Here is a 24,232-nt window from a genome sequence, read left to right as displayed (position 1 = left end):
CTTATTGTTGCACGATAATCAAATTAGCATAACGGTTGTAGAAGAAAATAAGTACAGTACGAGTGACCATGATCAAAAAGAATAGTAGCATGTACCAGATTTTTTAATTAGAGCCACAAAGCTCATTTTTATTTCGTATCCATGACTACATTTTTTGCCTATGGTGAAAAATAAAAACGATTAAAAACTGTACAGTAACCGCAACTTGAAATTGTTTTTCCTTATGGCGTAATATTGTTGGGTCTGTGACGTTTTCATTACTCGGGCTAACGACCTGCGCTAATATTTGCTGGAAGCTGTAACATCAATGGAGGATCATTCATCTTTTAGAAAGTTTTGGATTCCAGAGGCCCCGACGTAATGCGTCTCTCAAATCTCATTCAATTCTCGAAATGTGACCCGCATCGGCTTATTCACGATGTAATATGTGTGAATGTCGAAGTTTTTCTCGTGGGATTATCACGTGTTTTAGAACTTGTTTTTTCGCATCGCATTGGTGTCAATTATCTTGCATTATGCGTATAATGAACGGTAAATTTAACGGTAATTCGCAAAATTTCAACACAACCAAACTTTCAAAAGACTGACGGATTGGGGCATGTAATGTCGAGTGTTAGTTACATTCCACTTATATGCGACACAACATATTAATAACTAGTCTAACTACTAATTATCGTGATTTGAAAGGCGTAGAGATAGCAGGTTTTTTTTTTTATCGAGATTACCGATAACTGCTGCCGTTTTGGGTCTCTGGCGCAACTTCTGATGTCATTCAGCACTTGTTTGGTATTTCATATTTTTCATGCATTTTCAGCGCGGATGTATAATGTCCAATTTTAAACATTATACCATTGATGTTGTGTTCAGTTGGAATTATATCTGAATCTTTATGCGTAGATCAAAACATTATGTGTACGAGATTATTCATGTTCGCATAAAAGTATTTAAATTCTTATTTAATTTTATCATCCGTGATTCGATAATCTCAAGAATCTAAATGACGCTATGGAAATTTCAAATCACAGCATCATCACTACTCAACTATTGCATGCTTATGTATATTAGATTAGAGTAGATATTTGTAAAAATATTTTGGGGCGTAAAAACATGGTTGGAACTCACTTGTTTTTTCCAACAAAGTTATAAGGATGGAAAAATAAGCAAGTCAAAGTTCAACCCACAGGCGAGGAAAAAAACGGCAATCTCCTTCTTTATTGCATCCAATTATCACGTTTGCTGCTAGATCATGGTATACGAATCGATTACCTGTACCGTGAATTGATCGGGCATTGCAAGTATTTCAGTGTAGCTGCAAATTATAAAATCAAACAATAATTTGCGAGGATTGTTGTTGTTTCTTTGCCTCCAGCTATTTAACAGTGAATCGGGAATTACATCTTATTAAATCTCGGTCTGTCAGTGAGAAGCATGCGCAGCTAATTTCCCACCAATCAACCAGGATGTTGGTTGAACCCGATGCGCAAGGATGCTGCTTACAATAAAAAAGGCCAAGGCCAGTATCCATCCAGATGAAGTAAGCCGTGTACCATTCAAATTTTCGTTTTACACAACGCCAAAGAAACGCCGGATATCTATGCGTATCACAACGCGATCACGATTTCGAAGAGTTAAATACTCGTTTTACGAGTCACTGTAGAACTTAATTATCCGGCGCCGTTAAGGCTGACATTACACATGAGCATGTGGATGTATGATAATACAAAGTTCGCATACCGCATACTCTGGGACTTCTTCCATCGAGAGGGATCGACGTTTTAATCATGTTCATCGGTTTCCACGAAATTGTGCAAATCTTTCACAAACCGAGATCTAGCAGTTCACAGAAAACGGCCTTGGCCATGATCTTGGATCGATTGCCACGGCACGTGACAGCCATGCGTCGTTGTTGACACCAACTATTGCCGGCTTTAAATAGTTTCTATCTCTGCGGGTCGTCGACTATGATCATCGGTCTCTGTTCCCGATGACCCTGACACGTAGACTTGCCCTTCGGGAGGAGAAATTGAAAAACGGGAACCACGATGTTCCGCTTCGTATTTTTTTTTCTTCGCATTAATAATTTTACGGATGATTCAGACAGCGATTGTGAACGTCGGATTCAATTTGTTACACGTTTGATCGGCGAGCAAGAAATTATTATTATTTTACGTATACCGTAGCACAATATAGGATCGCAAGTTAGCATGTACCAGATCCATAAATTCACAGATCACGGTCAATGCAAAGAGAGTCATGCCCCGCGAGGCCAAGAACTGACCCCTGAAACTTCGATATGCTCACGATTATTCCAGACTGTTTTGCATAGACTTATTGCGATGTGGAAAATTAACAAAAGTATTTGTGTCTAATTATCGGATTTACGCCGCAGCTGCAGTCTCGAGTCGCAATACTTAGTGACGCAGGGGTCGGGATGAAAATAAACGATGGGTATAACGATTAATTTAAGGATGTACGGGGAGTACACTCTGGTCACCAATATGTCGAAAAAGAAACATAACAAAGTTTGATAAGATGCGCCTGAAAGAAATTAAAGTAAATGTGATTAACAAAGTATCTGTTATTCGGGTCATTATTTTTTAACCATTGAATTTCCAAGGTGTAAACAGCTTGTTATTAACGTTCGGAAAAATTAACGTCGATAAATTTAATTACGAATAAAATGAGCTAAAATATAATAAAAGAAAAATAGTAGAGTAACGTAATTTCTATGATATAGTTGAAACAATGAGGTGGTTACACTTCAAAATTTAGTGATTGAAAACTTTTAATTCTATCCAATGAATTTCTTTAGTTGGCTGTAACTAGATCGACTCAAGTGGCACTGTCTACACCCTCGTTCCATAATGTTTTTCTTCCAATACATTTTTCAAACTGACTGTACATCCCATACATATATACATATCCTTAAACGTAAATAATCGGAGTCGAGGTGAAATTGAGCCAGTCCGCGAAATAATTTTTGCAAATCGGTCTATGAAAACCGGTTTTGAATCCGTTTCTTACTTTCATGATTTTCCATGCAAGCTAAGGACATAGTTTACAAGTTGCATGTACAGTCGCTCTTCGAGAAGAGCTAGAAGAGCTTCTTTTTCTAGCAAACAACATCAGAATTTAATCAATTCCGCTCACCCGCGAATGTATCTGAAAAAATATAGTCGCAAAAGTAATTATTCTCTACATTAATTAAGGCGCATCGATCTTTGGAAGTTAACTTGATCGCATTTTAATTGCAACCATAAACGAATCATAAACGAGGCGAGTACAGACGTTCTATCGCGATTACTGATTAATGAGAAAACTGAGAAACAAAAATTGTTACATCATTCTGTCGAATTATACAGCCGAAAGATCAATGCTGTTTCTCTCAACACAGGAACTCGACATGGAAATTCGATGCTCGGATAAAAAGTTTCGTACTAATTCGGGATTTGAACGAATTTCAGGAGTTTCATTGAAACGGAATACATTATGTAATAGATATAAGTTTCGGACAACTTTTAACCATGTATTTCAACCCTCTGATTTAGGTACATATTATTCATACAAAATATTCGTTCACAATATTTTGAGCTTGACAAAAGCTGACAGCACAATGCTCGGAACTATAATAGCCCTTCACGTTAGATTAAGTGAATTATCTGATAAGGATTTTCACAGCAAAGATCAATATATGAAAAATTGTTCTGCGATAAGATGTGGGAGGAAATCAGCGTAATCTCGATGCAATATTTCCGTGTTAACTAGTTTGAAAATTCTGAAATACGAGATGATGCTGCTGCAAAAACCATATCAGTGCGACAATCTCGGGCAGTGTGCTTCACCTGGACTCTTCGAATCGTGCAATTGAGAGCTCCGGCAAAGTGTTGTTGCTTGTTACGTCGAACGAACGTCTGCAGAACTGAAGCGCAGACAGAGGTTACCGGTGCTATATAAGTTGATGGGCGGCCAGTCCCCGCAGTCATTCGCATTAGCGTCCAGAGTGTAACAAGACCAGACCGGTTAACATTCGTATTAAAGTAGCATAATATCGTAAAAGTTGGATAAGGAACCCGGCAAAGTTTCACTCTTTTCTCAGCTCGACGAGTTTTCATTAAAGAAATGGGTGTCAAGTGGATTTGCGCCCTTTTTCTCCTCCTGGCGATAGCAAATATTGCCATCGAGGCGACCCCTTCGAAACCCGAAACAATAAGTGAGTCGATGTCTTTCGATACCTTACCTAGTTCTTTTCAAAGTCTTCTTAATTTGCTCCGTCGGAATTCGGTGATACCAAATTTGTTTTTCACTCGCAATCGTGTAGACGCTGAGGTAACGACCCGGCGTCGGCTGTCCAACCGAGGAATTCACTTATCTCATATTTTAACGAGTATAAAAGAGACAACACGTCAGTAAAACCCGGAACCACCGATAATTATGGTTTTCCGATAACGTCGGCTTCCGTTTTCATCTATGCTTTTGGGTACTACACTGATTGGAGAATTTTTCTCCCGAGTCTTGCTGCGATAGTTTTTGCGGAATCGCTGATCCAATCAGTCGGTCGTCAGGTCGAACATAAACATGCAACGGAAGTGAGTCGAGCCGGCGACGAAGAATTCCCACACATTTAGATGCCACTTTTTCGACGTAAAAATACACGATGCGTCTCGTTGTGCAATGTCGTGTTTCACCAACATGGATACGCTACCTTGAACCCGATAACATCGCGTTAACCCATCGATGCGCGATACAGATATTTTTAGAACAAGTTTGCGATGCACCTTAACCCACGCACGCTTTATCTTTCAATTCGTGAATTTGATTTTATTCCTTTCATTTTCGCAAGAAATTTAATACTCAGTTGTCATTGTTAGATTGAACATTTTACACATAACAAGACGCTATGAGATCACCATGCAATTCCACCACAAACACCCAATATATTGTCAATGTATGTACCTATTTATTTCCCACAGAGTAAACCTAAGTAATGGGCATGTATTGACCAACAAATCGCTGTGCGTAGATATATCGAATAAACTTGCGAAATACGTGGTTCGTTTATTGACCAGTTAGTGTTTGCATTGAATGGGTGATATATGGCAATGAAGATATACATATATTAATAAATACATTACGATTATCCGTGAAACATATATTGGTTTCATATTTTACATATACTTACTAGTTTTTCTTTGATGCCACGTATCGCTTTTACGGTTTGATAGTGCAGCAGGTTTACTGCGCCAGCATGCATGGGTCGTCACGATCTTCTCAATTCTAATCTAATCGTTCTTGAGTCGATGGAAAGTCATAATACCGCTAATTGCTTACAGTGACACACATTCGTACTCGTAGAAAATATGAAATCGCTGTTTTATCGAAATTAACCTGAATTCGTGGAAAACTATTAGTTAGTGTTCGTGAAAGTGTCACGCATATGAATAAATTCGAAAACAATATATCGCCTGTCTAATGGTGTGAGGTTGTAAGCGCCATCTTACGACGTTTTGCTGTTGAAAAAGACACAAGGGCGTGTATTTTTTTCTTGAAAGTATCTACGCTTAAAACATGAAAATATGGTGAGAAACGTTGAAGTTTAATACCAGTAAACCTAAGAGAAAAAGGTCGTACGTACTTGTTGATACAACCTTTTACTACTGACTCAGCTGTAAAAACCTTTATCAACTATATCCATAAGATCGCATCTACCGAGAATAATTGTTTCCACTTTTGTTGACCTCAAGTATAAATTTATCAACTAAAAGCAAAAGGTCGTATATGCTAGTGGATGCGACTTTTTGCTCCTGATTAGAAATGAAAAAAAATATCTACTACACTAATTGTATAAGGGCATAACCACCCAAAGTTATTATTGTTATCCTTATAATTTCGATAATTAACGATTTGAATAATTTTCGTTTATAAGATCGACATCCTCACCATAAAAAACTTTGTTAGCTTCAATTTTTTATGTATTGCAGTAGTCTTTAAGGCGTTTGCCACCAACGCCTTTTGATTGGAGAAAGAAAAAATTTGCGGTTACGATCATTTAGGTTTATCGTCGATAATTTTTTTCTAAGATTTTTGAATTATCGCAGATTTCGATTAATCTATGCGTTCCAATTGCTTTTAGAGCAGTCGAAAAAAAATAAAAGGGCGGTTACCTTTGTTTTCATGTATACTTATTAATGGAAAAAGGTTGCATCTGCCTAACATACGACCGTTTGCCTTTATATTTTCAAAATCTTGATTTCAATAGAATTATCCGTTTCGATCATGTTCAGAGCAAATATTAAAGAATAAAAAATAAAATTCTACCCCCTTTTGCTACCAAATTGTATTTTTGGTCACTACGACCTTATGCCATTAGACACGCGCTGTAGGAATCATGTTGTTGCAGTGACAATGAGAGCTAAGAGTTCGTGAAGTGCCCACAATTAGTATACATAGATATTAAATTAATTGTAAAAAAAAGTTGCGACATATATTGAGTTTATATTATAAACTCTCCAGCTTAGCCAGAGTGATGTGTAGACCCTGAAACAGCAAAGATCTCGAAAAAAGGGCTCGTTACACGTGAGATCTATGATCTAATCACCGTTTTGCTGTATAATTTTTTATCTACTTGTAACATGGCGCGAACAAAAATTTTCTAAAGCCCTTTTCTCCGCTGTCGGTGAATAAGGAAAAGCAAAACACGTACATAAACATGTTTACTGTCACATGATAAATTTAAAAATATCAACATCGTGCCATTTCGCGAATGGTTTATTCAGCTGCGTTATATTGTGGAAAACCGTTATTGACACGCATATCTGTATCCATAAGTTATATGACGTTCACGCGAGACGTGCGGTATAACCTTGATACAGGTTACCATAAGAGACTGTCTCGCGTGTAAACAAAATTCAGTTGAGTAAACGCGTATCTTTGTGATCGAGTGAAATTTTCATTATGTTGTAAATTTTTTCTTTTGCCAGTTAGAGAACGGCGAAGCCTCAACGAGTTCGACTCGGCAGCCGCTTCGATGGTCAGGAAAAAACGGGCATTCGCTTACAGCAGTAGTTCTACAAGCAATTCAGGTAATCAAAGTCATACGAAGTTGATAGATTGCAGTTTCGCATAGATTGATGGTCGGCGAAATAATATCTCCGATTTGAGATTACGGAGATAACTTTCTGGGAAGCTTTTCCCATTTTTTGGATCAATTGAATATTGAACAATGGCAAGATAGAAGATCGACACGTTGACTAACAATAAGTTGAGTTGGTCTGTTTTTCAATTCATTCTCGCTATTTACGGGAAATTATTCAAAGAGTTGCTGATAAAGTTTTAATCCGTCATCTTTATTTTAACGCTTTTACGCATGTGCTTTTATTCATAGTCGTTTCGATTTTTTAGTACGTTATGCTTCGACGCAAATGTTTTGCAATACATCGTGACACCGAGCACTTTTCCCCTGGGTAACGGATGAGCCGGTCTATCAACTTTCGACCAGCCTTTTACGGTGAAAATATCAAACTGACTTCAATTTGGATATGTTGCAAACACTGAGATATGACAATTGTTCAATTTTTGTTTCTTCAAGTACGTATCCTTTATGAAAAACACATGGATCAATTTCATCACATTTTCGAATTCTTGGTGTTCCTTACGTGAAAAAATCGAGATGAATCCTAAGGAACTGCCAAAAAATACAAGATCAGATTTTTTTTACATAAAAAACACGAGGTCATATTTTTTGTCTTTGACACTAAGTGCTGAACATTCGATGACCAAGGTTTAACGACAAAGACGCGACATAACTAATCAATGCTTTTCTTGTAAACGATAATAATTGAATGCCTAAAGATTGAATGATTCCCGTATCTTAGTTTACACTTTAACATATCCAAATGGCTGCCAGTCCAAATTTTGACCCTTAGGCCGAAAGTTGATGGATCAGCTCAAATGTAGTTTTACACTCGCCTGCAGTACCATCAATGAATTTTTTCGTCTACGATGCTGTCGAATTTCATGAGCTCTGCTCAATTTCCGTAATTTCTACAGGAACCGGTCAGGGAACAACCCAAACCGTAACCAGCGAAGACGGTGCAGCGGTTGTATCTACCAGCACTTCCGGTAACCCTTCAGGAGGATCCTTCGCTTACTCGACAACATCTGATCCCGATAATCCAGGACAGGTTATATACACGTACACAGATTCGACTGGGAAAAAAATTACCGGTCGCGCTCCAGCTCAAAACTTTCAAACCAACGTTGGTGCTTTTCCACTTTATCAGTCTTTATTTTCTAATCTTGCGTACGGCTTTAACTTGCAAGCTTTCGTTCAGGACTATATCAAAAGCATTCAAGCTCAACAGGCGACTATTCAAGCTCAGATCCAGAGTTCCTTGCCGACGTAAGTTGAAACAAATTTTACTCTCAAATTTATTGCATGTGTATTATAGGAATTACGCTTGCATGTTGCTAATGATAAATGTACGCTGCACTCAAATAAACGTTCCCTTCAATTATGCTTAAGAATTTTACTTTATGTTCCTCCATTATCGTTTCGTGAATACTACGGTGACGGTGGCCTCTGTAATTAGACGGCCATTGTCCCGTGAACAAGTATACATTTTTTGAACGACTTGTTTATACATTTACAGACACCACACGCATTTCTAGCTTGCATGAAACCAGCTATACATTATTGTAACTACACAACGGCTTATATTCTTACATTTTGACAACTATATGTGGTTTATTGGTGTTTCTATCTACTCCACAGACTGGGCGACTCGACCATTGTTTATTTATTTTACACATAAGATACAGTCATTTGCTTCTCAACTAATGAGCATCGTGACTGTTACCTTCGCTTTGTGCATGCGAGTAGATATCAGCTTTACGAGCAGTTTGGTTAAAACGGTTATAAGATATTTCCTGATTAATCATACGTCGGTAGGGCGAAAGCAGACCCTGTTTCATCGCACGCTTTGAAGCAGATACGACGTGAACGACGTGCTTTGGAAGTTTTCGTTATGTGTTTATTTTTCATCGACGCATTACAGACGTGACTGTATGACCAATACGCTTTCGACGAGGTTCAGCCCCTCTAAATATCACTTGACCTAATCGCAGCGAGGCTTCGTAAGATTGATAAAATATCAGGAAGAATTTTTCGTTGTTGAAACAAATAAATATCGAATGAAATAAGTACAAAAGAGGCTAAACCCATTTGGGGCAACCTTTCATCCCGCCATTTTATCGAGGAGCTTTTCACTTTCCTGTAAAAACTTCTCTCGGTGGTGGTTCTTCGGTACTTTTTTTTCTCTATTACGCTCCCGTTCGAAGCCGGGATAAGCGTAACGGATACTCTTGGATCCGCGAACAGGCATTCATGACGGCCCTTTCCGAGCGGGTCCAGCCCTGGCCAAGGGTCTACCTGTACGCTTGAGTATCCAGGCCCAAGTTGACTATGGAAGAATCTAGAGGAGGTGCAGGTCATGCAAGGCGGCAGCACGATGCGCCCAATTATCAACGGGTTCAGAATAATCAGAGGTTACGGTGTCCTTGTGACAGGGTCAATGGACTAGCATAATAAAGTGAAATTAACCCCGAATACACATTGACGAAAGTACTCCCCTTATTTTCAACAAAGCGTTTTTTCTGTTACACTATTAACAGGTTCTACGGTATGAATAATTTCGGGGGATATGGAGGAGTACCAAATTTCTTCTCAAACAATTTTCCCTTCGCTAATAATGATGTCGTCCGCAATGGCATGAGCCACGGTCCCAATGCCAACAGTGATTATGCCGCTTCCTCGGCCAGTGTCGGCTCAGATGGATCCTCACAATATGGTGTGATAGGCTCGGTGAGATTTTAATCATGGCATATTATATTCTCACAAAGGTGCAATCAGACAGTCGTGTTCAGACATTTCCGCGAATCAATACGTCCCATTCCTTACTTTTCTGTAAGAGAAAAGTGGGCGATCAACTTTCTGTGTCGAGTGAAGTTGAAGCACGAAATTTTCAACTGCTTAACAGGACTCCGGTGAAACGACCTACTATGAAACGGCACCTGCTACATCGGGAGGTAACTACCGTTCAACCTCCTCAAGCTCGTCGTCATCCTCGGGAGTCGGTCCTGATGGTAAGAGGTACAGTCACAAATCAACGGAGACCATGGTAAATGATAACGGAAAAGTAACGCGCAAGAAGCTGGAAGAATGATTTGGAAAGAGCACATTACACGTCGAGCCTAATATTATACGACAGTTTAACGTAGTACATATCATGAGTATCGAATAATTAGATACGCCTAATGGTCAATTGTTACGAAATGTGATATTCAATGTTGGTAAATTTTTATACTCGTGCATATTGGCCAGGATATCAATGATATGAGAATAATGTTACTTATACCCTAGTGAAATTTCACTCAAGTTATCTCGACTGACTTGAATTTTATCTGGCAAGTTAGGAAATTCTGTTCTCACAGTTCTTTCGAAACACCGATAGGTGTCCGCGTAAGAAGAAAAATGTCACCGGGGTATATTGATGAAATTTTTATTATTTTTAATATCGTTACTTACGTATGATTATTTATTTCGATCACTCCTGATTCGTAATCTAAATCTATTCTCGGCAATTATACCCACGTCGTGAAATCGCGTTCACTGTTGCATGGGTTAAGTTTTCACCCATACTTTTCAATCTCATGCAACGCGATACAACGAGCGAAATAGAGTGACGTTAAATCATTAGCAATTAAAGCACATATAATAATTACTTAAGAAGGTAGAATTAATTCGTATCAATTGTTGCGCGTATGCGTATAGCTCAATTTACTGGAAACAAATGTTGCAACGAGCTCTTCGTGTGTAATAAATATATAGACTAAAAAATAAAAATACATGGAAAAAGAATCGTATATAAAATTTTCGTGTGCTTGTCATTGTCCAACTTGGAAACACGATACTGCCGACGGTTTTTGTTTCGCGGCATTGTATGCACAATGGATATTATAACAGGCGTATACGGAGGAACGCAGTAATTTCTTACGGGGCACTCCAAGGCCTTCTCCCCACATTCATCGCATCGTGCATTCATGACCGTCTTTTCTGAGGCTCAACTTTCCCCCGCACAATTTACCTCTGTATACATGTGCGCTCTTTGTGTGTTGCTCAATATGCGAGTAGTGTAACGAGAGCTAAAAAAATAACTAGTGATTCACTAATTATTAACGTGACACACGCTGTGTTTCTTGATCGTAAGACATCGTAATTGAATCAGACAAAAGCAGGTATGTTTCAATTGTAACGAGTCCGCTAGTCGATCGTGGATCATTTCGTTCTCGATCGTTTCTCGTTTTGCGTTAGATGATTTTCAGTAATGGGTTGCAATAAGATGAGGGTAACATTCGTTACACGTATATAATTTCTGTTCACTTCGGAATCGTTACAGTACCCTTTATTTCTCATATTCAAATCTTCAGTCGATTCTATTCAAATTTGACACCAATGAATTAGCCATTTCGATATGAATTGAGTGGCGAGGACAGAGACTAGGTACATTCTAATGTCACTTACCTACTTCGATCCGGAATAAGAACGGCTGCAGAGGATGAAGCATTCGCTACTGTCGGGTAATCTAGCTCCACAGATTAGCATTATACCAGATAGTAATATCTTTTATATCCTACACATAGAGTCGGAAATATTGATTCTGTCGCGTTTTTTCGTGACTCATTCAACATGGAAGAAGATCTATTGAAGTATTGAATATTTGAAACCTCGATTAAAATTCGTTGCGTAATACCGAACAGTTGTCTTGAAAGATGTTTGGTGTTGCTGGTAATATACCAGAAGTCCACGTCATGTCTGAAAATTGGTATCTGCACACGCGAAAAAGCTCAGTAATCCATTATTCTGCGTGTACGACTGCTACGGTGTGACGTAATTACTGGAATTGAATTTAATTGAAATCAAGTTGTACGGGAATGAAATCAGATTATACAGTGAGTCCATTGTGTACAATTAACACTACGCTATAATATCAGCACGTTGATAATATTCATGATAGAGTTAATTATTTATATTTGAGAATTAGAAGGTGTTTTCATCTGATATGTTTAGAATCGAGACAGTCGATAAATCGTTATGAAATGCACGTGTAATTCTTTGGTGTCGTTAATGATTCAGTTTATTTATCCAGCTGATTAAGAATGGCTGCGAGTTTAGAACGTACTAAAGAGACCAGTGTTAGCTAAAATAACATTCGACGTAAATACATGTACTAAACGTGTATAATGTATATTCTTAATTAGTCACGTTACAATTCGCATTTTCTCCGAAAGGTAATTTCTCAGAATGTGGACATAATTGAAGCCTTCTGACAAAAATTCACCTGAATTAGCTTGTTATCACCAATTTGCTGATGGTCTTCGATACGACTCGCAGTTTCATACCAGAATTACTCAATTACCAATTGTAATTGGATTTCAAGTTTATAATTTGTGAAATACTGATTGTGCCCCTAGAATTTTCATAAGAGATTTTTGTTCTCAACCAACCACATCACCCGGGTAGAATTTTTTTTATGACCAGCCAACTTGTCTCTGTATTATCATGGCTCTCGTATCACCAATCTATATTCAACGTCAAACTCAACTAATAATCTAGTCGTATAACTAGTAACGAATATCAAATACATCAAAATATTACGGTCTACATCGAGTTACGCTCCTTGGCGTTGCTAGTAATTAAAAAGTTAAAGTGGACAGCATTAAAATAAGATGAATGGTTTCACACAGCGTGGAAATTCTGAAAGAAGAACTTTGTCAAAAGGAAGCCAAAATAATACACGATTTTTCACATATATTTCTATACTAATATTATATCTTTTATTTGTAAAATCTTCTGTCCAGTTTGATGTCAATCAATTTCCCTTATACCAAAGTATGACTGGCCGTTTATTAATGTTCACCAATGAACCATGTATCAAAGCTCTATGTTCCATTTCTGCTATGTACCTTAAAAGAATTACGTACAACTGACACGAGTCTGTAGTCTATATGTAGAGTAGATACAATCTCCAAATTTACATAGTGCCCACTTGACCACCACCGGATAGTGTCATACGGTTTTTACGCAGCCTCAGCTGCTACCATCAAATGTACCATCGACTATCAGTTCAGCTTTTTCACTGTAGCTACGGTTTCAAATCTACATCTTATCGTTAGGTACGTACATTGATAATAATAAGCAAAGCATTTGCACTCCCCATGTCACCTTGGAGCGAGCTACTTTGATAAGCTTAATTTCTTTTTTTTTCTAGTAAGAAAAAACCAGCTGTTCAACTATTTGTCATGTAAAAACGCGACGACCGTCAGAGCTACTTCTGAGAAGTGGTTACTTAGTTTAAACAGGTGTAGCCTGGTTCATGTCCAGCGTTTCAGGTTTCCACGAGTATGCATAATATTTTAGAAAACCAAATGTCACACACGTGCTTGAAACTTTGCAATATGGTCTTTTCCGGCTTTTTTAAGTGCGTACATATTTTTATATATCTCGGAGGGCATGTTTATATTAATGTCCAAAACATACTGTACTTGTAATGATTCCATTATGCCGTGTGTTTCATTGGAATAAGTCACTAGTAACTGATTCTGATACAAGCAAAGAACATTTGTTTCAGAAAAAAATGATTTCTTGACCGTCAACTGGTTTGCAATTTCAGAATAAGTTTTTTCACTTTTAAAGGACATATCTGAGCATGGTTGACCACAGGTGACCTCTTCGCAGTGGTCGCGGTTTTGGAAAATAGTTAGTAATTACATTTCAGTAGATAATTTTTCTCCAATAAAGGATGATAAATAATTTCGGGATGAGGATCTACTCGCGTGACTGAGGATATTTTAGGAACGATAAAGATAGAAGCTGTTCCTTGATGAAGGAAGTTATAAAGGGTTTGAATCCTATTCTACGTAAATTGTATTATTTGGCACAAAAAATGATATTTTCGTTTTGGTCTTTTGCCCTAGTAAAGGAATACAATAATTTAAGGCGATGTCTCAAATATTACCAGTAGATTACATTTTCGATGCATGTAATCTTATGCTCAATCCGTGCGAAGTGACTGACAATGAATATCAAGAAAGATATGTAATTATGCATAATATGTTTGCAGAGCTGAACAATGACAAAACGAAATATATTATTGTTAAATAGGGTTAGTTTTTTTTACTCTTACATTGTAAGCTCTTTACACTTATGCCATAGCAATAACCAAACATTTGCTCGCGAAGCAGCTTCAAATTGCAACAAATTTCTACCACAGAGTTTTGAGGGTTGCTGATTTCAAACCTAAAATTCAAACCTAAACGCTGAAAATGGAGGCCTGAGTTTGTTAAAGTCCCTTTGAATTTCATATAAAAATGTGTAACTCGAGAATCGGAGTTGTTAATTCACAATTTTAAATTCGAATCCCAAAGATGGAAGGTGATTTTCTGGTATCTACCATTTCGTATCCCGTAGCTGTAGTCTAACTCTCTGAACTTCATCGTCGTAGATCTAAAACATTATTTGTAGAATGAGTGAATGAGTTTAGCTACCAATTCTGTGGCTTCAGTCCTTGTACCTAAATGAAATATTTTTCCTTCCATAAACGATTAGGAACGGCCGAAACAAGACAAGCGTGTTTTGGATTTCTTCAAAAACAATCTAAGGAAGCAATGGAAGGTGATCTGGGTATGTATATACTTTTTCTTCATTTATAAATAACAATATGCCATTTATGAGTGATTGATCTGCTGTCCAGAAACCCCCAGAATACTAATTTTCATGGAATTCCAGCCAATATTGACAAAGAATGTCTGCCAGTTTGGGTCCTCCATTTCGAATTTCCGGATTTCGATATTGGAATCTGGATCAGCGACTCCTCAAAGCCTAACGTAAGAATTATCATGGAAGTCGAACCGATTTTCGACTTGTGATGAACATCGACCGTGTTGAATTCTGAAATTTTGACATCCGATTCGAAATCAGTGACGATAAAGGTTCTTGGCATTACTCTATTATTGAGAAAAATCTTCCCATGACTGTCAGTAAAACGCAAATGGCAAAAGTTTTTTCGTGGTTTTGAGTGTTCTCAAATCATTTGATTGAGAATTTTGACAATGCTTGCAAAGTATTGAACCTCGTTAAGCCAAACGTGCTGCTACAGACCTGAAGTGTAAACAGAAGCTACTGATCCTATATAACCTGATGAGTGGCTGCTTCCCCCAGTTATTAGCATCAACGTTTAGAGTGTGATAAGAGCATACCAGTTCGCAATATCAACAGGGTGTAGTCATACTGTACAAGTTGACGAAGAAGACCATCAAAGCTTTTCTATCCTTTTTAACACTACAAGTTTTCTGGCTAAAATGAGCGTCAAGTGGACTTGCGCGCTTTGTTGCCTTCTAGTGATGGTAAATATCCTTTTGCAGTCCGCCGGAGCAAAAGGTGCGTCTAATTTTTTAATACCATTTTGAATTGCTCCTACTTTGTTTAACACGTGCCATGTACGCTTATAACGATGCCGATGTCTCTCGAGTCTCAGCAAATTTGTAAGAAACAACAAATTGGTAAAATAAGGGATCACGGAGCATCTTCTGTTTCTGATAACGTCAGCTTCCATTTCCGTCGATACTTCCACATGATATGATAAAACCTTCTCCAGCATCTTGTTGCGACATACTTCGCGACTATTAGCGGCTCAATTTGCATGATTTTTACTGATCTTTGGATAACGAAGAAACTAATGGAATTTGGAAGTATGAAATAGCGAAAAATTAGATGTGTCAGCTTCATTGAATCCCGATAACCACGCACTAATTGATTAGGTTTCGTTGGAATAAGTTAGTAATGTGTTGAGTACGCAAATCTATCTCCGTTTTTTTTTCTCCTTGTTGCAGTTTTTATCTGAACAATGACACAGTCGTGATTTTGAATGTTATCTTCCATGGTCCGACGTTGCAGTAGATTTGATGCACCAGCATGGGCATTTATGATTTTTATGTTCATAATCTACAACCATTCTATGGTCGGCTGGAAGACATGATTTGCCGAATTTTTTGTAATGGCATGCGATTGCATACCTTTTTAAAATGCTGTATCGTTGATTTGTCAAGTTGTAAAAAAATTGGAAGTAAAGTTTTAATCGTTCATGCGTTATTAAGTACCACATATATGATTTAATTCAAATGTGAAAAAAGGAGAGACCGAATAATTGTTTTAGTTACGATGATGGTTACAAGTCAAACAGACTAAACAACTGCCTAATAATGGTATTTTAGCGGTTATTCGAGATGATATCTGCAATGGTTTAGTAGTAATAGATTTGTTAGAGAGTAAAAATCATAATTTTTATGATTCGAAATTGAATCCACTTGCCAGTCGAAAAGCCGATTGAAAATATGGAACACGTTTTCCCTCTCCAAACGACGTATAACTTTCAAACCATTTAAGGTATTGTCTTGAATAAGCCGTTGAAATTTTTATCTTCCTTTAAAGAAGTTCGTAAAATAAAAAAGTAACAATTGTTCAAGTTGTCGAACTATCGATTTTAGTCTTTCAAATTAATATTTGGCGACCGAAAGATGATTTGAAAAATTTCAAATTCCTTATTCCAGAAAGATGAACTAAGTTCCAATCGAATGCTCACGTAGTTTTCGCTGATGCAACTTTTCAACCCCACAATAATTGAAAATTGTTGGATTTGAACAATTTTCAAACTTTGCCAGCTAGAAAATCTAGAACGGAAGTCTGATTTTTTTTTTTTTTTATAAATCAGGGAAGGTACTCTTACGTGGTACAACAAAATTTCAAATTTAATCTAAAATCTAATTGCGAAAAGGATGCAGAAATATCATAATTGTGTATAACAAAATCCCAAATTTTCATAAGTAGTGAAATCTAACTGAATGTCCCGCTGGTTGAATTTATCGCACTGAAAGATAAGAAAAAAGTAACACTTTGACTAACGACAAGTTGAATCAGTCTGCTTCTCTGTTATTCCTACTACTGTCGACAGCCTTCTAATCCATGTTTTTTACTCGATTGTAGTATCTTCGAAGAATATTATACATTCAATACTGTAATGAATTTTATAAATTTTCTTCAATTTTTTTTTTCAATATTCATAGTATCCTCGCAGGAAGAATACAGCAGCTCAGGGATGAGTTTAACCAGGGACAGCAAGTCAACATATAGTTCGTCAAGCAGTGCATCGTCCTCTAGAAACCCGGGATCCTCCTGGTCTTACAAAGTACACACTGACTCTGAAAATCCTGGAGTGGTTAGCTACTCCTACATCGATTCCACTGGAAAATCGATCTTCGGTACCGCGTCAACGGAGGATTTTCAGGTGGACATTCATGCTTTTCTTTATTAAGTCAATCGATACGAAATCACTGACTTTCCATCGTACGGCTTTAACTTTTGAGATTTTTTCCGGCAGAATGACAATCCCCTCAAAGAGCAGCAGGAGGCATTCGGCGCTCGATCCAAGGGCCCCTTTCAACCGTAATATGAAACAAATTTTACTTTTCCTACAAATAAACCTAATACGCGTGTATTGCAAGAAGATCTGTATCTAACTAGCGATGAACATTTTTTTGGATTACGTTTCATATTCGTATTTCCTGTTCCTTCGGTATCATTTTGTGAGTACCTCTACTACATTAGACACAAATTCTTCTGCAAATAAGTTGGCGTTACTCAACCTGCGCCTTAATTTCAGCACCTGTAGAAACAAACCAGGCATATCGTCACTCTTATTTTTAGTCACGAATATGGTCACATATTGATGTAACGACAAAACAGCTTACTTTGTGTTTTCATTGTCTCATGCGGATCTACTAGTGCTTTCATTACGTGCACGACTATGCGTTTTAACCATGATTTATTCTACGTAGTAGAAAGATACTGCGATTTCGGATAATCATACTCAGAAGTGACGATGACTTACCGGCTTGACCTTCTTATTCAATAGCACGCATTGCGTTGTTTAAACTTTCACTTCGTGTTTATTTTTCTTCAGTGTTTTATGAATCAGCACACTTAGCTGCCCGCCACAACTTTTCGAACGTGATAAGACGAGTTTCGAATTTCGAAGATTCGCCAAACTTCAACAATAACTTCTCATATAATATAACTAACCGAATCAAATTAGAAAACATGTAAAAGGGGTCAAACCTCACAAAGATGATATTGAATCCAATCATTCTCTGTAATAGCCTTCCACTTTGATATATTTATTATTCTTGGCTGTGGTTTCATCGGCATTATGTCTCTTTCATACTCTCATTTGAAACGGTAAATGAACTAGCAACTAGGTATAAACCAGTAGAGTTGGGAAGTCCCAATCAACTAACACTTTCCACGGACGGAATTTGTTGAAACATATCAAGGAACGAAACTGTGCAGATGCACTCTTACTTCATTCTTGGACCCGCGGAGAGGCATTGATAGGGGCGGGGAGATTCCTACTTTTATTCTTGGGTATCCAGACCCAAGCCGAGTATTAAAGAATCTATAGGAAGTGACGATATTCTGATGACACTCGGAATTTATTAACTTAACGTGACATTAAACATTAAAAGTACACCCCCAGATGAAAGTTCTACCAGTATCTAAAACAGTATTGTTTTGTATCAATAGGTCCTTCAATCAGAATAATCGCATGCGATATGGAGTTCCGGCTTATGTCAACTTTCCAAACAATTTTGGATCTGGAATTAACAACGTTTTCCCCAATGTCTATGGATCCAATTTCAATCACCTAAGTTCTGCTGGTAATACTGTCCAGGATAGCACCAGTGAAAGTCCAGGAATCAATTCGGTGAGCTTTTGAACGGTATAAGATGCTAATCGAAACAGCTTGATCGGGAAGTCACTTTCTTCACTTTTCTGAACGGGAGAGGAAGACTTGTTGGTCGACGCTATGTGTGAAGCGAAATTATGTAATTAAGAAAGTTTTCTATTTTTCGTTAGGATTCACCCGGCGCCAAATCCAAATTCTCTCAAACAGCCTCCGGGTCAAAAAACAGCAACAGTTACTCAACCTTCTCCAATTCCAAATCGATATCGGGAATTGGTCCCGATGGCAAGCCCTACAGTCGTAAAATAAATGTCAAAGAAATAAATGATAACGGAAAGGTGACTATCGAGAGGGTCGAAGAATAATTTGACCGAATGCGGATACGTCGATGTTAATATTACGTCAGTTTATCCTAGTATTATTCATTGAAGTCATCTGCGCGTTTCGCACGATCAATAATTCCGTTCTCACTAACGTCCTGAAATCTTGTTTACTGTTAAATTGTTCGAATTTCCGTCCAATGTTTCCGCACCGATGAACCATTTAATATGGTTCTTTATAATGCATTAATCCTACGTTGTAAGCAAAATTGAGCGGCGTGAAATTCTAACGATGAAACAGATCAGATTTATGTACCTCAGCATGTAGAATTAGGTCGTAATCTGTTGTGCGTATGCATATTATTCAATTTATTATTAAGAAATATGGAAATTAGCATCCAATGTTCGAAGATGGAAACGTCGAAATCGTAAATTCATGATTGTCTTCTTGTGCCGAGTGCCGCGACTTTCGTGTGAAGAATTCTGTACGATGAACATATTGTTATGAGTTTTCTTATTCTAACGAGAATTTTTATACTTTCCCATGTAATGCAATCATTTATAAGTCTGATTAACAAGTGTCTTTGCCTGAAACATAAAATCGGAAGTTTCTTCCGTCGATTTTGTTCCTATCACTTCATGTTCCAGCTGTTTTCACAGAATATGCGTTCATCCATTTCATTACTGTTCTTCATCACTATACATGTGAGCGATTTGTGAATTCGTTATTTGGTATACATAATGCACGCAGTATAAGATGCGTCAGAGTGGTAGCTAGTGATTTGCTATTGCCCAATGCAATTTCACGTACGCCAATATGCTCGGCCAGGCATCGTGATGGCATCGGACGAAGAACGTGTATGAGAATCACTTAAAATTAGAACAAGTTCGTAGGTCGATTTGGATCGTTTTGTTTCGAATAAAGATTGGGTTCAGCTGGATATCACTCACCGAATTCGTGCATTTGAGGAAATATGATCGATTATCGAGTTACCATTTGATTCGGAATAAGAACTGCGGAAAATGAAGCATCGGAAGTGTCAAACAGTGCCACTGCTCACCACTCAGATCAATAACACAAACGCGAAATAATCGCTTTAATATTCTGCATATTATAGAATCGAAGACATTATTTGTGTCCCAGCTCTTCCATAACTAATCCAAAACCAGACGAAAATTTTGCGTCATCAATGATTTGAATTCCGTGAATATGAAATCTCACTTCCAAATTCATCAGCCAAAGAATAACAACAAGTCAGGTACGCAGGACCGGGAGTGGAATATGGTTCGGTTTAAAGATTTCGTAAGTCAATCAGGTTTTTATTTAATATCATGTCTTATTGATTACCGTTATTACTACCATGCAGGTATTACACCTACATCAAGAATGAATAAAATGAAGAATGAGTAAGTCATTTAATGAAATGCGTAAAATAGACACTTCTGATCACTTGGGAAAGTCTCCGTCAATCCCGTTCGTTGCTGAGTTTCGTTTTGCTGAGGGGTGGATCGATTTTATCGTCAATAATTCCCCAATTTCCGGTCTCCGTCCACCCACGAGGGCCTTGCCAAGATCCGCGAGACTCTTTGAAACCTCGGTCCAAATTTCTCCCGTAGTACCAAACGGGTCTAGCTCTCTGAAAAAGGGGTTGCGGCTGGTGATACCAGGAGTCAACGTCCTGTCTGTGAATTGGAATCTATAAGTGAGAAAAAGTTCAGCAATCCGTTATTCTGTATTGTACAGCTGGCACAGTTTCACGTGATTATCTGAATTGAATTTAATTAAAATTAACGTATATGGAAATGAATTTAAATTACACAGGCAGGTGTGCTATTAACGTTACACCGCATAATAATAAGTCGTTATTTCAGAACGTTGTAGGATTGTTCAAAAACAGTAATTGTCGTTCAAGCGCTACATCAGCACTTTGATAATTCGTAGTGAAACTGAATATTTATGCTTGAGATGTAAAAGGGCCTTCCGTCTCACGCGTTCGAAGCTGAGATGCTTAATAAATTATTCTGATCTGCACCTGTAATTAATTGGTGCGATCAGTCGTTCGATTTATTATTTCAGCGGTTTGAAACTAGCCTTGACTTTTAACGCGCAATGACAGCAGTGTAAACTAACTTGACAAATATGATAGAGACACATAATAGATAGTATATGGTATATAGTAGAAAATGTATATAGGAATTAGCCGACGTTACGAGTTTTCTGGGCGAAACTCACTTCAATTTATTGATTATTATCAATCTGCTAATGGTCTGTCATGCGAATTAACAAATAAACATTTTTCACCCAAATTACTCGATGATCGAATTGAATTAGATGTAAAGTTCATCGTTTGTCTCAGCTTTCGATTCCTCAAATCTCTAATTATTTTCAGTAAAGGAATCTACAGTCATATAAATATAAAGATTCATCAACGTGATGCGTGATAGCGGAATTTTTTTCAAATAGTTTATCGACAAATTAAATAATATTTATAAAGAAAAAATGAACGGCAACCAATGTATCATCGGTGAGAACGCTGATAAACAAACAAAACTGAGTCGAATATTGAGCTAACAAGAAACTGGCCAGAAGAAATTGTTAATTAACGTCAAAAGTTGAAGAGAACAGGAAAAATAATGTTTCGTAATTTTAACATCTTATTCGCACATCGAAATTTCGCGAAAGTAATTAGATTAAAATATTTTTATTTTGTGAATCATAATGTTTGTCTTTTACTCAAAAAAAATATTATACTTCTGATGAATAAATATGAAATTGTCACGTGTAATTATTCAATGGATTGACGTTGAATCAATTCGTTTCTCTGAAGTAGAGGTGTATAAATCATTCGAAAACCGAATTTTTAATACACATTAGCACGAAGTAATCTCATTCCAGAAAGCAGATACATTGTTGCGAAATTAGGTATCATTACCTGAGGAATGTTGTTGTCGAAGAAGGAGCCAGTATGCCGAACATTTTGATCGACAAAGTGAAAAGCCGGGAGCTGATCGAAATCGGGACTTGGTAATCCCGCCGTTCCTTCAATCACAGGAACATCGGTAACCTGCACCGGCGGCTTATTCAACTTGGTGACGACGCTCAGGTGAACATTTGTTATCACGTTTCCCTCGGCGTCGGGTTTCGAGGATACCCTGACGTCACAGACGCCATTTTTGCAGCCGTTCACTCCGGGCCCGGAGTCGTTGGCGTTTATTGTTACGTGAATGTTGTTTATAATCGTTGGCCTAACTCCAGACTCAGTTCCGTAAAATCCCTGCACGAAATTGGTCAACCTTAGTCACGAGATGTATTTCTCTAGTCTAACAGTTCTTGAAGTTAGCGATACAAGTATAACAACGTAGGTATGCCCTTTTTCATTTTCCATTTTTGTTCATCAATACCATCAATTCTTATTTTCATTTCAATGTAAATTCATCAGGAAATTCAACAATGTTAAGAAAAGTTACATGAAAACACATTTAATGTATACATATATAATAGGGTGGTCTTTATTTAGGGCTTGGACGAATTTTTTAACATTAATCCCCCAAATCGGCTCTAAATAATTTAAACACAATTCCCTAGTGTGTTCTAGTGATGATAACGATATTTTGTTACAGAGGTTTCGGAAAACTTGAAGAATCGTCTCCAAGGAGTTATGCATGAATTTGAAAAACATTGAATATTCTACGAATAGAACTAAAATTTTTCCATGTTAAATGAATAGATTATTAAAATTGGCATGGAAACCTGTTAGGCTTGAGGTGGACAGCTTATCTTTCGGCTTATCTTTGAACTGTCATTGGAAAGTTAAATAGATTTTATTACGACGAATAAACATTAAGTTTAAGTTTCTTGATTTTATTTTCCCTTATTCGACTAACTATAAATCGCACGGAGAACAATTGTATAACTCTGTGAAAGCTAAACTTGTGGGAGCTAAACCTCTTCAAAATCCAGTCGAGCGGCGAAAAACAATGCCGACAATTTTGATTACTGAATAGATATCCCAATGAGATCATGGATGGCAATTAACCCAGAACTGCTAAAACATTGAATTAGATAATCCCATGGAGTAGTAATAGCTAATTCAAACGTATTCATAGCCGATTCCGCCCAATCAGCGAGTCTCTTCAGTCCTCTTACCTGACGGTTGCCGGCGGGTGAACCGGTCAAAGGGTTCTGATGAATCTGCTGCCTGTTTCCCTCGAACAGATCATCGATGCTGACGAACTCGTTCTCGTCGTCATCGTCCTCATGGTTATTGGCCGGCCTCCCTGCGGGTTGTCCGAATCCACGTGGCGGCTGTTTCGAAGAGATTCGTTGGGGTTTAGGGCCGAGTCCTCCGCCCTGATTGATGTCGACGTACGCCTTCAGCACGGAGGTGCTTAAGGTGGACGGCGGTGTGGTCAGCTCCTCGTCGAGGTCAATTTTCGACGATATTTCAGCCCCGCGGGCCGGATAAGTTACGAAAACGGTAAGGCTGCAGGTAATTAGCAGGGAAACGATCCGCGAACTGGGAGCCATGCTGCCTAGCTTCGCAGAGTCAAGGGACGTACTAAAACCGACTGGAATTGTGGATTCCAGATCTAGACTATAAGAATCATTTGAAGGTGAACAACGGAACAAGGCGAAGAACGAGCTGCGGCACAAAGGAGGGATAATTGTCTTAGGATGTAATAATAATCTCAAGTAAATTGCGATGGCCTCCGCAGATCTGCGGTTGCGATAAAAATATGAACAGTACACCTTATGCATGTTCCGCCGTCTAGTAGCCTCGTCTTCAGGCTCCCTACATTAGTTAACCTCCGAAAATACCGTACAACTTTAACTAACCAATCACAGAATTTATACATATATCTCTCACATTTCCCATTCCAAACTATAAACCGTTTCACTATTTCAATGACGTGGTTTGGTACATTTGATTTGTTGATTATTCATGCCGTACCGTTATATCTTATGACCTTTATTTATGTGCTTCGAGGATGCGTTTACTATCTCTATGTCCGTCTATATCAGTTTTTTCTTTTGTTGAGACAAAAAGAAACATCGGCTCT

At 37.8% G+C, this 24,232-nt stretch overlaps 3 protein-coding genes across 7 annotated transcripts; 2 read left to right on the top strand and 1 right to left on the bottom strand.

The window, feature by feature from the left end:
- Positions 1-3,971: 3,971 nt before the first annotated feature.
- Positions 3,972-10,915, top strand: LOC107226672 (uncharacterized serine-rich protein C215.13). 2 transcript variants are annotated; one of them, XM_015667564.2, is made up of 6 exons: positions 3,972-4,210; positions 6,978-7,079; positions 8,047-8,255; positions 8,331-8,398; positions 9,670-9,859; positions 10,035-10,915. In XM_015667564.2, the coding sequence occupies exons 1-6, from the start codon at positions 4,120-4,122 to the stop codon at positions 10,218-10,220; spliced, it is 846 nt and encodes a 281-aa protein (XP_015523050.2). In that variant the 5' UTR covers positions 3,972-4,119; the 3' UTR covers positions 10,221-10,915. The 2 variants fall into 2 exon arrangements, with proteins under 2 accessions (XP_015523050.2, XP_015523049.2); XM_015667563.2 differs by having other exon boundaries at positions 8,047-8,398.
- Positions 10,916-11,049: 134 nt separating this feature from the next.
- LOC107226674 (putative uncharacterized protein DDB_G0282499) lies at positions 11,050-20,804 on the top strand. Of its 4 annotated transcripts, XM_046736064.1 has the most exons (6): positions 11,050-14,737; positions 14,843-15,039; positions 17,176-17,396; positions 17,490-17,554; positions 18,692-18,872; positions 19,025-20,804. In XM_046736064.1, exons 3-6 carry the CDS (start codon positions 17,208-17,210, stop codon positions 19,214-19,216), a joined length of 627 nt encoding a protein of 208 aa, XP_046592020.1. In that variant the 5' UTR covers positions 11,050-14,737; positions 14,843-15,039; positions 17,176-17,207; the 3' UTR covers positions 19,217-20,804. The 4 variants fall into 4 exon arrangements, with proteins under 4 accessions (XP_046592020.1, XP_046592019.1, XP_046592021.1 ...); XM_046736063.1 differs by lacking the exon at positions 14,843-15,039; XM_046736065.1 differs by lacking the exon at positions 11,050-14,737 and having other exon boundaries at positions 14,770-15,039.
- Positions 20,471-23,766, bottom strand: LOC107226673. Its single transcript, XM_015667565.2, has 3 exons — positions 23,319-23,766; positions 22,105-22,446; positions 20,471-20,868 (listed from the first exon to the last, which is right to left on the bottom strand). Exons 1-3 carry the CDS (start codon positions 23,697-23,699, stop codon positions 20,638-20,640), a joined length of 954 nt encoding a protein of 317 aa, XP_015523051.2. The 5' UTR covers positions 23,700-23,766; the 3' UTR covers positions 20,471-20,637.
- Between the last annotated feature and the right edge of the window lie 466 nt (positions 23,767-24,232).

Source organism: Neodiprion lecontei, chromosome 4, assembly GCF_021901455.1.
Source record: "Neodiprion lecontei isolate iyNeoLeco1 chromosome 4, iyNeoLeco1.1, whole genome shotgun sequence".
In the NCBI taxonomy this organism is placed as follows: Eukaryota; Metazoa; Arthropoda; class Insecta; order Hymenoptera; family Diprionidae; genus Neodiprion; species Neodiprion lecontei.
This window is presented reverse-complemented; position numbering and strand designations above follow the sequence as displayed.